The sequence below is a fragment of the Euleptes europaea genome, chromosome 1, assembly GCF_029931775.1.
Source record: "Euleptes europaea isolate rEulEur1 chromosome 1, rEulEur1.hap1, whole genome shotgun sequence".
NCBI classification, from domain to species: domain Eukaryota; kingdom Metazoa; phylum Chordata; class Lepidosauria; order Squamata; family Sphaerodactylidae; genus Euleptes; species Euleptes europaea.
This window is the reverse complement of record NC_079312.1, coordinates 130829593-130848032: the sequence shown is the minus strand read 5'-3', so window position 1 is coordinate 130848032 and position 18440 is coordinate 130829593. Positions and strand designations below refer to the sequence as shown.

The 18440-nt window shown below is 45.1% G+C and overlaps 1 protein-coding gene across 5 annotated transcripts in view; it reads right to left on the bottom strand.

The window, feature by feature from the left end:
• The window catches only part of CACNA1G (calcium voltage-gated channel subunit alpha1 G), a 234858-nt gene that overhangs the window by 168932 nt on the left and 47486 nt on the right, over window positions 1-18440 (bottom strand). For all 5 annotated transcript variants that reach the window (XM_056867108.1, XM_056867110.1, XM_056867111.1 and 2 more), the window contains exon 8: window positions 14818-15179. In XM_056867108.1, coding sequence (XP_056723086.1) covers window positions 14818-15179 — 362 coding nt within the window. The remainder of the gene's footprint in view (window positions 1-14817; window positions 15180-18440) is intronic.

Sequence of the window (18440 nt, the reverse complement as noted above, 5' to 3'; positions counted from 1 at the left end):
TGGAGATCTGCTAGTACAACTGATCTCCAGCCGATAGAGATCAGTTCACTTGGAGAAAATGGCCGCTTCAGCAATTGGTCTCTATGGCATTAAAGTCCCTCCCCAGATCCCGCTCTCCTCAGGCTCTGCCCCAAAAACCTCCCACCAATGGCGAAGAGGGACCTGGCAACCCTAGCAGAAATGTGGGGTATACATTTTGTAAATGAATGAATAAATATCCGATATTACTAAAAGAAGCTTAAATTAGCAGTGATCCACACCACAGTCTGATCTTGAATTCTTGCAATCAAGTGTTATGAACAACAGAACCATCCAAGTCAATCCCTTGGAGTACATCCCTGTTGTAGGAAGACCTGTGCAAAGTGCAAGGCAAAAAATGGGCCAGATATTCTAAAACACAGGACATTCTGGTGTGTGGTCATCCTTTTGGGGAAGTAGGAGAGCCCAGAGGCTTGTAATAGTATGGAATACCAAGAGGTTGCTGTAGGATCCAACTGATACCATGGAAGATGTAGGAGCAAATAGCAATTCTCGATTATTTTCTTCTTCCTTCCTCCAGAACAATCACAGGGAGGTCTGTACTCATTCAACAAGATATACAATTTTGTGTTAAACGACCCCAACACAGATAGGTTGGATCTAGGCAAGCTGCTATGAAGGACTCTGGTAGGTAGGGCTGCCAGCTCCGGGTTGGGAAATACCTGGAGATTTTTGGGGCGGAGCCTGAGGAGGGCAGGGTTTGGGGAGGGGAGGGGCTTCAATGCCATAGAATACAATTGCCAAAGTGGCCATTTTTCCCAGGGGAACTGATTTCTATTGGCTGGAGATCACTTGTAATAGAGGGAGATCTGCAGCTACTACCTGGAGTTTGGCAACCCTACTGGTAGGCCACCCTCTTAACAGTCATACTTCCCTACTAAGAGTCCTGTAAATTGAAATTTTGTGAGAACATAGTAGATTCATTGTTAGAAATTCCTAATCTCTTTGCAGAATTACAAATTCCCTGAGTTTCTTGACTGGGAGTTAAACAGACTTAAAAGTGGTTGACTATAGAATGGCCATCCATTCAGGTTTCCCCCAACCCCATTATATGTTCTCAACTTCACTTATATTACAGCTCCTACTGACTTCTAAAAACAGGATGACATCCACTGATTTCAATTATGTGCCAACACGACCTCATTAGATTCCTATTTATAATCACTCCCAATAAAAACAATAGGAAGTATGTTTCTAAAAGTCAGTCATCATCATGGTAAACTGTTCCAACAGTTAAGATTAACACTGATTTTACTCCATTAGGTTCCAATAGTAGACCCTTAATAAGAATCATCCTTGTTTAAACAACAAAAGAATTATATGTGCTGAAGGCAAAATCCAAAGAGCCCTATTCTGCCCCCCCAATATGAACATAATCTATTTTATTGGCCTTCCCTTGTATAAAGATTTAAATGTGTAATTCACACAAGTTCTGTGATAGGTAGAGATTCAGCAGGCAGAAGGACAGATAAAAGTCACAAAAATACTTTTGATCACTTCGGTATAGAATATTAGTATACAGCGGTAAATATAATTAATTTATATACAGAGAAAAGTGGGATACATGGCAAGACAGAAATGAGGATGTGTCATAGCTTTATGCAAAGATCGCTCTTGTGATGTTACAGGCAGGGATTTTTTATTATTATTATTATTTTTTAGGCTCTAAAAAGGAGAAGTGCTATATCTGATGAGTCTTCTGTCTTATGAGGTCCAGCCAGCACCAGTTTAGACTGCAGGGCTGCCAAGTCTCCCAGTTGGAGAGGAGATCCCCTGCCTCCTGCTCTTGTGAGTGGTAGTGGAATTTTTTTTTTTTTAATGGGATGCCGGCTACGGCTTGATGCCGGCTATGGAGCCCCATCACTTCTGATTTTAAAAAGTGAGAGACCAAAATATCTCACTTGAAGTGACATGACTCCACAGTAACATCACCCCACCCTATATCCCTGCCCACAGCCCTCTCTAGCAGATGGCCATAAAGCAGTCAGCAGATGCATGGCAAAACTGCCATTTCAGTGCCACTTGCCCACATTACAATCCAGAAGGAAATGGAGGAGCTGTATGTCCAATTTTAAAAACTACAAGCAGAAAGGCCTAACAAGCCCACAGCTCTGGTATTTACCCTCTGCACATGAAAGCATCCCACTGGGCCAGTCGCTGTTTACAATGTATCATGATTCTAATACACTTTGTAATCAATTAATCACCTCAAATGAACTGACAGTGCCACTTCTAGGCTTCTGCAGGCTCAAGAAAGCAAAATATCACTTCCTAAAATCTGGACTCTCCCTGTAGCCACTACTTATTTAGAAAATTTCAAAGATTCCCAGTGAAGCAATGGAGCATTTGAAATAAACTATGGGTAGACTCTGGCCTAGGGTTTCCATTTGCCTGGTTATAGCGGGCAATTGCTCTCCAACTAACTAGGCTGCCTGCCGCCCCTCAGCTGGTCGATGGGCGGAAGCAGGCCACATAGGGTTGCCAACCTCCAGGTACTAGCTGGAGCTCTCCTGCCATTACAACTGATCTCCAGCCGATAGAGATCAGTTCACCTGGAGAAAAGGGCTGCTTTGGCAACTGGACTCTATGGCGTTGAAATCCCTCCCCTCCACAAACCCTGCCCTCCTCAGGCTCTGCCCCAAAGACCTCCCGCTGGTGGCGAAGAGGGACCTGGCAACCCCAAGGCCAGCGGAAAGGGGGAGCAATCTGCGCACGCGGCGCTTCAATGTCACTTCCGGGTTTACTCCAGAAGGGCTGGCATCATGATGGGGACGCTCTAGCATTCTCCCCCACCCCCAAACCTGGAAGTGATGCCATCACACCATGTGAGCAGATCAGTGCCACCCCAGCCCCACGAAGCTCCCACCGGAGGCCAGGGGGGACCTGGAAACCCTACTCTGGCCTTTCTTAAAATGGAACTGGTTGACCTTTTTTCTAATCTTCTTGCCAACAAATGGGGAACAGCCACTACCAGTTTACCTAGGAGGGTAGGGGAAAGAGAAGAATGCTTGTTTGGACCTTGTTATTCATTCTTTCTCTTTCCTGCTTCCCTTGTAAATTGTCTCATGACTCCTGAGATGGAGCAGACTTCTTCCTTTTCTAATTATCTGCCAGCTCCACAGGAGGTAGCAAAGCAAACAAAGCAACCAATCAGAGGAGAAAAGTTAGATCAAATGAACCAGTAAAGTTACTCCTTACCTGGTCTACTACAGATTAAAGACCCGTGCACTTTAATCAACCTTATCTACAAATTAGGATTGCCACAGGGATATTTAAAATTTTGACATTAAATGCTCTCTTGAATTCTCCTGTTGATTTAAATACTTTCTGATCCATTTTGCATGCGCATTTTCCTTATACACAGTGGCACAGATGGCTGATATTTTCATGCTGCAGTGGTTATTAGGTTTTAATGTTACTTAGTGACAACTTTACCACATTTGTACAGTCACCTGTTCAAGACCCCTGCTGTTTGATGCACTGAGGATTAAGCTTTAAAACTCTTAAATGATCTTAAGAAGTTCTTGCAAAGGTTGCACTGGTATTTTGCAAAGCGAGCACGCCCATTAGCTACCATTTTGTGAAGCTCTTTCTTTGTAGATTAAAAAATAAAGTTCCGCTGTTGAATTACTACCTTTTCTCGACTTTCAAACGCTTGCCAGCATTTCTATCACAGTGGGCCGGTCTGTTGTCCATACTGCATCCACTTGCAGATCTCTTGTAGACCCCACACCCCATTTTTTTGTTTCCCATTTGTCTCAGGCTTGACCAATTGTGATCCGCCTACCTTGGGCATAGCTGAACATCTGCTCATACGGTTCTTGCACTCCTGCCTCTGTGGTTATCAAACTAGCCTGTGATGTCAACCAGTGCCACAGCATTAGAAGTAACTGGAGTAGAGGCCTCAATAACAGCAAATTAAATTGCAGGTGTTAAAGGAAGTCAGCATTTGGACTTTATACCCCTGAAAATAATGCTCAACGCTAGCAGTAAGAATTTCAATCATATTCCCCTTCAGAAACATGGGTTGTTTTACTCCTTTTGATTGGATTCTCTTCTAAAATCTTCAAAAATGTGTTTTGAAAATCAGCGTTTAAAACAAACACACACACACACATATACTTTACTCATTCTGCTATTTGATAGAGAATGAAGGGGGGAAATTCACATAAGGAACTTCATTCCCTACATTTGTCTTCAAAACTTCCAACCCCTTGTCAATCTCTGCCCCAGCAATCAAACCACTGTTATAATTCCCTTCACCACTGCAGGCTATTCCTTCAGGACCACAATTATCTCTTTGCTTGGTTATTCGAGTTTAAATTGGAAGAAACTGGTTTATTTGCTGCTTTTACAGTTTCTTGCCATTACCATGTGGTTTGTCCTAATGGGGTCTCTGCCACACATTCAATAATGTTTCATCTAATCCTTAGGCTACTATTGGAGACCAATTTTAGCTCTGGCTGGGATAATTGTGCCTTCAGATCAATTGATTTCCAACATGTTAGGGGGTCCTCTTCTCAAAATAATTGGTAAGGTTGAGGTCCTTTATCTCTGAGGGAGGCAGAACAGTTGAACATTATGTACACTGATTTGATAGCATGGGATGGCAGTGACACTGATTCTCTTTACTAGATGATATACAGAGTGAGTGTACCATTAATCTTCACAGAGTGGGTCTGAGCACTGTGGCTCAATATAGCCGGATCCAAGTACTTTCAAGAGCCATCCTGCTAATGCAATTCCTGAAAAATTTCTCAGTAAGCTATACCCTCTTTTTAAAAACAGACAGTAAATTTACAATTGTGGGAGAAATATGCTACTTATTTCTATTAATAACAAAACTTCAAATTTCTACTTATTATGAAAACCTGGGAAGGGCTGCTAGTATGCCGCTAAATAATTATGACAGCTAATTCTTTTTAAAGAATATCTTCCTAAAAATGAATGCGCTGAGATTTCCCATTTAATTTTTTTTTAAACTATGATGTTCATGAGAGTGACTCACATTAAAAAATAATGGGCAAAAGTTCCCAAAGTATTTCAGTCCCAGTTTTCAAAAACAAAACCCTACTGTTGGTTTTCATGGTCACTTAATGAAAGTTTAAAAAATGAACATTACTCTCCCTTTTGTTGTTGTATGTGAGAAAGTATGAAAGGAACACTAGTGTGCACCTTTTCTAAAATATGGATATGCAAAGAGATTCAGAGAATGTTGCTGCTCATGGAATATACAGTAATGCTATGGTACGTGGCTTTGGCACTGTTTCACCCATGTTCCCCAAGTAACACAATTAACCCTACACCCGTCCATCACAAAAGCTTATTTATTTCCTACTGCTTGAAGGAAGCAGAGAGAGCACTTCAGGAGCTTTTCAAATGGTAACCGCGAGAGCAAAGAAAAACACTCACCACTTGTACTGTCGCAATGTAATGACCCCCCACAAAGAAAAATCCCCATTTTGTTGGGTCAGCAACAACCCCAAAGCAGTTCACTGTGAAAATACGAAGGAAGGTGGTGCTTCCTTTCATTCAAACACAAGGTATACCTTCTTTCAGACACATAAAAAAGATAGTCCCAACTATGCCATGCAAGGAGAGATCTTTTTCTTTTCATCAGGTAAAAAACAAAACTGAGTTTTTAGTGGGGGGGAATGGGCTGTTCTCCATTTGTGCAAGAATGGAGGATTGTTGTACAGAAACAAACAAATATATACAATAAGACTTGCTGAAATGGAGGAAAAACCTCATAGTGGAATCGACCCATGACTCCAGGGGATAATGCTTTCTCTCCAGTAAATTAGACGATTTTGTTTACTTACAAGGTAAAATCAGGTGCAGCCACCGAAAATCTACTGTGCAGGCGCACAGCTGATCGACGTGGTACTGTGCTCATAATGAACTTCACCAGGAAACATCAATGTAATTAATCCAAGCTCACCCCTCATGTAACTGAATGAGTTCAAACAAGGCCTGGTTTGACGGTTGGGCAATGATCTCAGCATGCACATCCCATTCCTCTGCTATACCTTTTGCCAGCCTTTCTCTTCACTAGGGTTACCACCCCACACTGGCCAATCACTTGGCCAGTGGGGGGGGGGTCTTACCGGCAGAGGGGGGAGGCCTATACTAGTGTCTCAGTGGCATTGCCAGCAATGCAGCAACATCCCTTTCGGAGTTTTTTTTTGTCCAAATAACAGAGCAGGTATAGGCCTCCCCCGTTGCCAGTAAGTCCCTCTGTCCCCGCAGTTGCTAGGGTTACCTGGCAACCCTACTCTGCACCTCCTGTTGGACAATGTTAGAGATCTGCCAATCATAGAAGGCAAGAGAGAAAAATGGACAATGGAACTGGAGAAGTGGGGGAACAGTGGGGGCAGCCTTACTTTTGAGCCCAACTCAAGGCATTTAAAAATATCGGCATCATCTCTGGGTGGAAACCTGGCAATCTTTAGTTGCAGTCCTCCTGCAACAAAAGTCTGTTTGTCCGATGTGTTCTCTGACTTTCCATCTATCAGCCTTTGCCAGGGTTGCCAGGTCCCCCCTGGGAACCAGTGGGGGATGGGGGTGGGGGGATTTACCAGCTGCAGAGGGAGGCCAATACCACTGCCACTTCTGGAAGTGACATCATCATGTTGGAGACGTCGGAGACAGTCTGGTATTTGGGCAAAAACTCTATGGTAGAGGCTGTTTTTACCATAAAGTTTTGCCCAAATACCAGAGTGTCTCCCTCGATGTCACCAATGGGATGACGTCACTTCCAGAAGTGAGTCATTGTGGTGTGGGGGACGGGCCTTAGCCTCATTTTAACCCCGGTGAGACCCCCGTCCCCTGTAGGGTTCTGGCATTTGCTGTGGCATTAGACCAGAGATCTTTTATACTTGTGCGTAAAGGCTGCCCTCCCAGGATCCTCCCTGGCCATTTGTCTTACATTTGTGCACCTAAACAGTTCATACAATGCTTAGCCCTGTGCCTTCTCCTACACCTCTGTGCTTTCCTACAGTGAGAGATTCCTTCCCTCGCTCCACCTCCCTTCTCCCTGATGTCTTTTAAGTTCCTTCATCCAGTCCTTCCCTGGGTTTTGGGGGACAAGGGTTCATTGCTGTCTGGATGCACCTCTTCTGGCTCAGTCTCTCCTCCTCTGGCGGCTTCTTCTCAGCCTGGAGTTGGCTCTGCCTGCATCTCAGGTCTCTTGTAAGCCGGTTTGATTCTTCCTTAAGTGGTAGAGAAAGTCGGCACATAAAAACCAACTCCTCCTCTTTATCCTCTTCCACCTCCTTCTTTTTGCTTTCTGCCCCAGCCCTTAGATGGCCTCCATGACCCTCCTTGTCCCTTTATCTTTTGCAGCTTCTGGAGCCTCCTTCTCTCCACCGCAGCTCTTTGCCTCCTTGGCCTCTCGGCTTCTGCTCCTCCCTCCTCTCATTAGCCCAACTGCCAGACTTTAAATCTTGTGGTCAGCCATCCAAGCCCCATTGTCCTAGCAGCACTGGTGCGTCACTTCCATCCTGGCCAATTCCCCCCCTGCCCAGGCTCTGGGAAGCTTCCCGCAGCTGCTCAGGCCCCACGGAGGTGGCTTGCTGGGCACACAAGGTTGCTAGGCTCCTCTTCGCCACCGGCAGGAGGTTTTTGGGATGGAGCTTGAGGAGGGCGCGGTTTGGGGAGGGGAAGGACTTCAATGCCATAGAGTCCAATTGCCAAAGCGGCCATTTTCTCTTGCTGAACTGATCTCTATCAGCTGGAGCTCAGTTGTAATAGCAGGAGATCTCCAGCTAGTACCTGGAGGTTGGCAACCCTATGGCCACACCATTCCTCATTTTGGACCTCAGTATTCCAGTTTGCCAGGCATCCTGACAAAAGAGACTACTTGTAAACCCAGTACCCTGCTGGAAAGTGTGCCCATCTATTTTACTGCGACCCTGTCAGTGAGCCTATCCTTTCTCCCATTCATGCTAGTCAATATTGCCAACATTTCTGACGCTTCCCTATTTAGCTGAGTATAATTGACAAAGCCAAGGCTCAATATACACAGAAATGCCCATGTTGTACATTCGCATTAAATAAGCAAGAAAGCCTAATACAGACACTAACAAAGTCAAATGCACTTAAAACCCTTTGTTTCCTTTTTGAACAATCTGCCAGTGAGATATATATGGTGAAGTTGATTTGTTTGCACTTAAGTTTCGGAGGGGGAAAAAAGGTCAAATTCCCCATTTATAATCTCAGCAAAAAGACCAGGGCCATCAATTCTCAGCTCCAATTCCCTATCTCATAACTGTCAGATTATGAAACTGCAAACTGTAAGCCTCAAGAGTTTATAGAAAAAACATCTCCTTATTCTCCATGGCTACTTTAATCAGATGAATTAATAAAAACAGGATTCAACATTCACTATTCACTACAAGAGCTGGAAAAAACTGGGACGTCAGATTCTCTAGGTGGTTTGTTTTTTTTAAAAGAATATATTACACTTGAAACCCATAGAGTATGAACTCACCAATCACCTGCTAGCCTCAGTCCCAGATTCTTACACCTGCGACGCATCTTCATGTGAACTTTTAAGTCCCTCTGGACCCACCAATTAATCATTTTCTGTACATGTTAGATAGTGGTGCTAAATAATCAGCCACTCACCTATTTCTTGCCATACATTCTTCTTGTGGATGTACTTGATCTTATCAGGGCTGACTACATATACTTTTCCTGGGTCCATTTCCAGGCCCAGCCGACTAATGTGGCTTGGCTTCCCAAGCATGCATGGGCCAATTTGCATTGGGACTGTGGCAAGGGGGGAAAGGGATGGGCAGGGCAGCCCATTCCTAAAGGGGAGGTAGGAGCAGCCAGGAGCGGCACAGCCGTGTTGCCTTCTCAGAGGCTTCCTGACCACTGAAAGGAAATTCAAACCCATTAAAAACTGGAAAACGCCCCCACTGACTGCAGCGAGGCTGGGCCATCAAAAAAGGTGGTGTAACAAAGTCGCTGCGTGAGGGGGCGTTCCCAGGGCGAAAGGGGTTAGGAAGCTGCCGAAAGGCAGCTCCGCCTAGGATTGCCAGGTCCCTCTTCACCACCAGCGGGAGGTTTTTGGGGTGGAGCCTGAAGAGGGTGGGGTTTGGGGAGGGGAGGGACTTCAATGCCATAGAGTCCAATTGCCAAAGCGGCCATTTTCTCTAGGTGAACTGATCTCTATCGGCTGGAGATCAGTTGTAAGTTGAAAGCACGAGATCTCCAGTTAGTACCTGGAGGTTGGCAACCCTAGCTCCACCCCCAGGATAGCCCCAGGAATGCCTGCCAGGACACTGGCGTGGGGAGTTGCACCGCTGGAATGCCGCCAGGAGGCTGCGGCAGTGTTCGAGCACCTCGCTGCTGATGACCAGGGGGACCTGTGTAAGTCGACCAACACTGGCGTCTGTGCCAGTTTGCCTGGCACAATGGACACCAGTGTAGGGGTCACCCGGTTCCTGTGCAGCTCCAGCTCCCCCTTCAGGATTGCACACATAAGCTCTCCCCATCCAGTGATGTTTTCAAGATCTAAAAAAGCCCAGGCAGCCACTGTTTGCCCCACTGGGGAAATTTAATCTGTTTCGATAGGCTACATGTTAATTTTCCCCAATGGGGCAAACAGCTTCTCCATAGAGACATTTTAGCTTGGGGAAATGATGAGGGAAAGAAGGTTTAAGCCCTCTTTCCTGTATGCTATGATCTGAATTCAAATTGGGAAATCCCAGACCATGTCCATCGACTGGACCCAAGGGTGGCTTCAGGAAAAGTGTCTTGTGTAACTAGTCCTAGCAATGCCATCCTAAGCAGAGTTACACCCTTCTAAGCCCATTGACTTCAATGGATTTAGAAGGTTGCAACTTTGCTTAGGATGGCACTGCAAGTCACCTTACAGAAGTGCATTAGGCACTGTAATCCCCTCCATTGCATGCCCCTCATAGGTTTTCCAGTGTGGGAGGGGGGATACTGAGAAGGAAGGACAGGAGAGTTGCCAAGATGGCCTCTTCAACGCAACAATAATGGCCTTATACAGAAATGACATTTCAATCTGTGCTTTAAGCTATCAAAATGTAGAATGTGAACTTTGCATCAAGTTCTCTCAATTTCCCCCAGGCTCCAAATAAATGATCCACATGGTATTATTGTTAAAAGAATGATGAATGTAAAAAGCAATCAGTCAACCCTTCTTTTGGCTATGGAGACACAGAAGGTCAACAAATGAATGTCAAACAACATGTGATGGATCCTACTGTTAATACCTAAGAGTCATTCTCCTTTTAAGGCACAACAACAGCAAAGGTTGATCAGCCACAGTGCATTAAGATTTCAGAAAACACGCTGGCGCAAAGGGATACATTTAGCACACCAAGTGGGCCTCAGTGCCCAGAATGTACAGCCACTGATACAGTAATACAGCAGGATGGCATGCGAACCTGCAATTATACTTGGAGAGCTGAGTTTGCAGCCACCATTCTGACAGTGGGAGAAACAAAAATGAGAAGGAATGCAACCAGACTCACTGTTGCTAAGAGAAAGGCCAGAAAAAGAAGGAAAGTGAGCACACTTGAAGGACAGCCTGATGCCATTAGGGTTGCCGGCTCTGGGTTGAGAAATACCTGGAGATTTTTGGGGCGGAGCCTGAGGAGGGCGGGGTTTGGGGAGGGACTTCAATGCCATAGAGTCCAATTTCCAAAGCAGCCATTTTCTCCAGAAGAACTGATCTCTCTCACATGGAGATCAGTTGGAATAGTGGGAGATCTCCAGCTAGTACCTGGAGGTTTGCAAATCAGCACAGGAGCGACTGACTATAGCAAAGAGCAAAAATATATTAAGCGCTACAATGACATAGAAACAGTGTAACACATCATAATATTCACATAAAGAACTATACTATCCTAACCCTAATATATACAATGCAGAAAATCCTAATTTGGTACATGTCCTTTTTGTAGAATTTCAAATTTCAAACTTCAAGTTCCATCTTGGTCCAAAGCCAGTACCATCAGGAAAAACAGAAGGGGAGGTCCAAAAAATGGTACCACCAGGAAAAGCAGAAGGGGATACGGCCGTTTCGAATTCTTCTTCAGTCCCACTTCTAATCAATTCAATAATGATTCTTGTACATATGCTATTTTTCAAATATATATTAATCTCGCCATCGTTTACATCAGGATAGTTAACTGGTTTCTGCAGGGATACAAAGCGTTGTATCCCTGCAGGAACCAGTTAACTATCCTGATGTAAACGATGGTGAGATTAATATATATTTGAATTGATGTGAATATTATGATGTGTTACACTGTTTCTATGTTATTGTAGCACTTAATATATTTTTTCACTTTGCTATATTCAGTCACTCCTGCGCTGATTTCCAAACCATTCGGTATAAGTACAGAGGTGTCTTCTTTATTAGTACTTGGAGGTTGGCAAACCTAGATTCCATGCATCTTTAATTGGAAGCAAACCCCAATACATCTAATGTGGGCTTGCTCCCAAGTAACTGTGCATTGGCTTGTCACTGGACAGCGCCCTGAAAATGCCAATGATCAGACAGAAATGGCTTAAAAGGCAAGAGTTGCAGCCAGCTGTGAACTGATGGTAGGCCTGACAAACTGAAGAAGCCTAGCAATTGCAGGAAAAACGACACAGTATATGCAGACGGTGGAATTCAGTAAAAGACTGGGGCCCTTTCCTCACTAACCGTAGTTCCACTTAAATGCTCTCCTAGCTGTTCTTTTCCCCATGGGAGAGAAGATATGGGTATAGACACTTTTCCCTCTTGGGGAGAAAAGCACTAGGGCGTGTGTGGAATTTTGAGCTTGGAAAACAGCTGTGAGGGAAAGAGTTAAAGATCTCCCCGGCCCCATCCATCACTTAGATAAACAGTCTCCAGAGACTACTTTTCATTAAAAAGAAATGGGGTTAAATTTCACTTCTCAGTATGTAACATGTTATTTTCCCCTCAAGGGCTGCTTCACACATTTCGTTTTTAAAGGGTAATTTAAGATGTGTTAAGTGTACACCAGAAAAGGTAAAGAGTGTGTCACATGTGTGTTTAGAGAGATGGGGGAGGGGCCCTGGCTCAATTCCTGGCATCTCATTTTAAAAGGACCAAGTAGTAGGCTATGCTACCTGAGACCCTGGATAATGCTGATTTTGATAGACAAATGGTTTGACTCTGTGTGAGGCAGAACTTCATAAAAGTATACTCATCGGGGAGTCAGGATTGTCTGCCGCTCGGAGACTATACCTGGGTTTGAGAACACATAATGTGTGAGAAATTGCGCGCAGACAAATCACATTCTTAACTCCCAAAACCCTGATTTCTAGAACTAATGGGTTCAGTTTAGCCCCACCTCTGACTGACTAGTCTGCAGGTCGAAGGATATATCCAAGCAATTCATTGAGGCCTGTTGAGAGGATGTGCATGATGAGAGGATGCGCATACAGATTTATAGCTACATTCCTATCAGCTATTCATTTAGGGAGACAAGTGAGGGCCTGTGAAACTCATGGGGTAATGCCATCTCACCCTCATGTGGTGGGGAGGAGAATCCCATCTCCCCCCAAGGAAATTCCCTGGCTGGGCTAGGGTTGCCACCCTCCAGATACTAGCTGGAGATCTCCTGCTACTTGAACTGATCTCCAGCTGATAGAGATCAGTTCACCTGGAGAAAATGGCCGCTTTGGCAATTGGACTCTATGGCATTGAAGTCCCTTCCCTCTCCAAACCTCACCCTCCTCTGTCTCTGCCCAAAAAACCTCCCACTGGTGGCAAAGAAGGACCTGGCAACCCTAGGCTGAGCCCAGCTCTCTGCGGCGGGGACAGCCATAGCTGCAGAGAACTGGGCCCAGCAGTTCCCAGAACATCCCGAGGTGTCTGCCACAGCTGCGGTGCAGCCCGGGAGCCACTCCCAGTGTCTGCTGCTATGGGGGCGTGGCTGGTCCCGGCTTCCTCTGGCGGACATCCCCAAAGTGGTCTAAGGCATCTGCTGTGGTGGTGATGCAGCCTGAAAGCCGCTTCCAGTGTCTGCCATCTGGCCTGGCAGCTGACCCCAGCTCTCGGTAGCGGCGGACACTGCCATTTCGAAAGAGCTTTGTCTGCACATGTGCAGACAACACACTTTCAAAAATCAGGGGGATTTAACCCGTCTAGGTTTTTTTTAATTTCAGATTTTCTGCCGGCCTAGGGGGTTCCCTAAGTCTGCAGAAAAACCTGTTGGGGTGAGTGTGTCCCTTATCTATAGATTTAAGTATCCTCAGGCAGGGAGCACACTTCGGAATTAGATATGCAGATGTTGGGCTATGGACTGTCAAGTCATGTGAGTAATTTATGAAAGAACAACTAGACGAAGAGTGGGAGGCTCTATCTATCTTGCAAGACTTTATTTACTTTGTCTCACAGAATTCCAGAGGGGGAGTCTCTCAAAAAGTCACTTAAAGTTTGTAGCAGCTTAAAAAATTAAACATAATTATTGTTAATATAGGGCTCTGCGCAAGAAATGAGTAACTAAGTGAATCTGACATTTGCAAAACGTATCAACATAGCATTGCCATGAGTACTGCAAAACTACAGTATATTTCATGTCTTGATAATGACCATCAACTATGACTAGAGAGCCAGCATGGTGTGGTGGTTAAGAGCAGTGGACTCTAATCTGGAGAACTGGGTTTGATTCCCCATTCCTCCACAGGAGCGGCAGACTCTCATCTAGAGAACCGGGATTGTTTCCCCACTCCTCCACATGAAGCCTGCTGGGTGACCTTGAGCTAGTTACAGTTCTCTCTGAACTCTCTCAGCCCCACCTATCTCACAAGGTGTCTGTTGTGGGGAGAGGAAGGGAAGGCGATTATAAGCCAGTGTGAGACTCCTTAGAGAAAATCGGGGTATAAAATCAACTCTTCTTCTTTTATATCAGTCTCAACAGTTATTGAATGTAACCAGTGGGAGTTGTTTTGGTACTGGGCATGTCAAGTGTCTGTTATAGCAGATACACTTGTAGCAGATTCTGCTACCACTGCCACCCATATGATTGATTTGAGCAAAATTATGGCTAAGTATGGGAAGACATCCTCCTCCAAATTGTACAGGACAGGCTACATTTTTAAAAAAGTAAAGCATGCAATTACTGTACTTATTTCATAGCACAGTTTGCGTATTTCATGACACACTGTTTTCAAGTTGGAATTTTAATAATTTATTAATGCCAGCAAATCATCTTTGTTGGGTTTATGGGATTGTACAACAACTACTGTAAAATGGAAAGAGCCCAGCAGTTTGTAAATGCGGCTTCGTTCATTCACATGCTGTCAGCCTCGCTTATGAAGACTTGTGCCTACGTAGCCGTCACGACTGCAATTCTGTTGCAATGGAGACCCCACCATCAAAGTAAAACCTTCCAAGTAAACACAATGTAAACCCTTTCAGAAAAAAAGATAAGCGTTCGCACCTTCTTGCCCAATGCAGTTGCAAAGAAATGAGAGTAGATGAACCCCATTCACCAGGACAGATTTCCACACTAACACAGAAAGCAGCACTCCCCCAAGACTCGCCACCTTTGTTGCCATTATAGCTTTTTACAGCTTCATTTAACAACAAACAGAACAAACACCGAACAAGGCATAAAGTAAGAGGTCAAAACTGATCAATGCAGCATTGTATGAAATTCCAGTCCAGGGGCTGAGAGCAGAACTAAGATGGAGCTAATGAAGCCAGCATCCAGGGCTCCTGCACTGCGAAGGGGAATCTAACTAGAACGACTCAAGTACAGATAACACTCTACTTACCTGCTCGTGATACTCAATCCCCATGCTGAGAGTATTGATCAGGATAGCGATCATGATTCCACGGCCAAAGTACTTGCTATCTACAATCTTCCGAAAGGTCTCGCAAACCACATTCCAAAAGGCTAGACATTTTAAAGTTTTTCTCCCTGGGGCTTTCCGCCGTTGTGGGTCCCTCTGATCACTGTAGTGAGCGTCCTGGGTGAATTCATAAACCCCGTCACTGTCAGAGTCTCCCGTCTCATTGTCTGTCAGCTCTGATTCATTAGCCAAGGTCTTCACACAGTAGGGACAGCTATCAGGGTTGCAAGTACTGTCGGGTTTCCCACACTGGCTGGAAATCTTGCAGGAGCTTTGACAAGGCCCTGAAATGAGGACAAACAGCTTCCTGTTAACTCAGCAGACATCAGACAATTCCCTTTTCGGAGGAGCCCAGTAGTCAGACCATGACAATCTTCACTTGCCATTTTTACCAGAGAAAAGCTCATTGTCTACCACAAATATGGGGGGCGGGTCTCCTTTTCCTATGGAGAGTTCAGTTCAAACCAGTCAGAAAACAGAGTCTGTTCACCTACCTTTACTGTGTCTAAAGTTTCATTTGAGCCATAATTGAACCCTTCTAAAGGGAAACACATTAGAATTGCTGGTTAGATTTTTTTTTTTTTACTGCCAAATCAAAGCTAAATTCAAAATATGTTCCTTACCCTCAAGCACGTCTACCAGAGAGGCCACTACCAATTTAATGAGAAAAGAATTCACATCCAAGAAGGCAACTGGTAAGTGGATGAGGAAAATTAAAGTGGCAGCACATCAAATGAGTGCAAGGGGGTCTTCAGGAGTAACAAACAACCTGTCAGAGGCTAATTATACTAACATCCCAATCCTAAACCCTATCTCGGAATGTCATAGGGAAGAGACTATGTCAGCGCGGTGTAGTGGTTAAGAGTGGTGGTTTGGAGCAGTGGACTCTAATCTGGAGAACTGGGTTTGATTCTCCACTCCTCCACATGAGTGACGGATGCTCATCTGGTGAATCCGGGTTGGTTTCCTCACTCCTCCACATGAAGCCACCTGGGTGACCTTGGGCTAGTCACAGTTCTCTTAGAGCTGTCTCAGCCCCACCTACCTCATAGGGTGTCTGTTGTGGGGAAGGGAAGGTGGTTGTAAGCCAGTTTGATTCTTCCTTAAGTGGTAGAGAAAGTCGGCATATAAAAACCAACTCTTCTTCTTCTATGTCAACAATTGGACGGCAAAGAGACGTTTGTGTTATCCCCAAGATCCGCAGGTTCCAAATCATGCCGAAATCAAGCCAGTGTCAAGCCAACGTGACCTCATCACTGGCTTATGAGTGGGAAGCATCGGGGGTTTATGGGGAAAGAGCAGTTCTTAGCCAGCATTCTAAGCCCCAGCCACGCCACTCAACACCAGCCTAACAAGAACACTATCATAACTCACGAAGGGTGGCCGTGTTAGTCTGTCTGTCACAGTAGAAAAGAGCGAGAGTCCAGTAGCACTTTAAAGACTACCGTGCTACTGTGTTATTTTGTTATATGATCAGCACCGTTGTGTCTCTCTGGTGGGCACAAAGTGACAGGGACAGCTCTACCAGTAGTATTCTGGTCTGTCAGCGCAGCTTGCAAAGGCTGGAACAAAAGAGCTGGAAACCCCAGTTCATTGGAATTGCTGCCTGTATCCCTGATGCTGTTCAGTAAATGTGTGGTGTGTTTCTCAGGGGTGAGATTGGCGTTTGGTAAATAGGGATTGGAGTCCATCATTGCTTGTTACTGACATCGGGTGTTTTCAGCATGCTGCTCACATGTGAAAGGAGCAGAGGTGGTGCCCTGATGTTTGCACAATTATGCTCTTGGAACAGGGAGGGGAAGGTTTGCAGAGTCTTCTAGATCACCGCTGGAATCTAAGAAGTATTTGTTTATTTGTTTAGCTATAGGCCATTACAAAACTTCCTTACAAGGAATCTAAGAAGCCAGGCAGCCTACATGATGGGGTGCCTGTAGGGGGGGGGGGATACTTCTGGAGTGGAAAGGCTGCTGGGATGAATGGGAGTGGGTGGCAGAGATTGGCCCCATGATCATAGCAGGAAAATCGTGCATAGGGGACTGGTGGCCAAAATTATGGGCGTGCGAGACAGCCAATCAGCACAACCAGCCCACCCCAAACAATTATGTCCTATGTGATATCACAGATGATATCAAACGTTTAGGGTTGCCAACCTTCAGGTTCTAGCTAGAGATCTCCTGCTATTACCACTGATCTCCAGCCGATAGAGATCAGTTCAGCTGGAGAAAATGGCCACTTGGGCAATTGGACTCTATGGCATTGAAGTCCCTCCCCTCCCCAAACGCTCCTTCCTCAGGCTCTGCCCCAAAAACCTCCCACCAGTGGCAAACAGGACCCAGCAACCCTAACAATGTTCAGTGACACACAACTGGAAAAATAGTTTTCCATGGGCCAAGGCCTATGAAGTCAGACTGTAATCTTTCACCACGCAACTCAACAGCCTTTCAGAGCAATATAACATACTGTATGTTTCACAACATACCAACTGAAGGCAGCTTTTGACTTTTTTTCATTCTCTGAATCTGGGAACCTTCCCCCCCAATTTATTCATAAGGTTGCCAACCTCCAGGTACTAGCTGGAGATCTCCTGCTATTACAACTGATCTCCAGCTGATAGAGATCAGTTCGCCTGGAGAAAATGGCCGCTTTGGCAATTGGACTCTATGGCATTGAAGTCCCTCCCTTCCCCAAACCCCACCCCCCTCAGGCTCCGCCCCAAACATCTCCAGGTATTTCTCAACCTGAAGCTCACAACCCTATTTATTCAGCAAATACATCACGAAAAAGGGAACCTGCTATATCTCTTCTCCTTATTCTCATATTTCAAGAAAAGTAAATAATAAATCTCAAATTTCCCTATGATCAGAATTTCTCCAGTTTAGCAGCAGCCTCTGAAGGGAAAAAATGCCCAACTGCTGCTTATCTCCACATCATGACTTATTGCAATGTATGCTGTGTTAAATTTTGCGGATGTCTGTTGCTTAACTTTGAGGCTGAATCAAGAAAAGGGCAAGCAATAGCTGTCCTCTGCCGAGAGTTCACAGCCGCCTCATTATGCGTTTGGTCATTAAGACAACACAGAAAGCAATCAGCTCTTCGGGCACCTGGAGTATTAGGAGTTGTAATTAGAGGCAGCACTGCAGCCAGTAAGCTGCTCTCGTACTCCTGCTGTTTGCTGATACATCAAAATTAACATCCCCCCCCTAAACATACCATTCTCAAATCATTCCTTATAATGGCTGACTCCAGCTGACAGATGGGCCCCCCTTGGACAACACAGATGAGAACAAACTCCACGTTGGCACTGGCTACTATAGAACAAGGAGTTTTATCTCCAGAGTACTCTCCTGACCCAGCTATCTTCTCTCTCTGTCTCTCTCACTCTAAAGCCAGCAGGCAAAACTCAGATGACCCAGGCTGACCTCCTCCTTAAAACAGATCATAAGGTTTTGGCCAGATGGCACTGCATCACATCCAGAAAGTTTCTCTCACCTAGAACACTCAACCTCTGCTCCTCCACAGGACAGTCTTCAAAAGTGTTTTGCAAA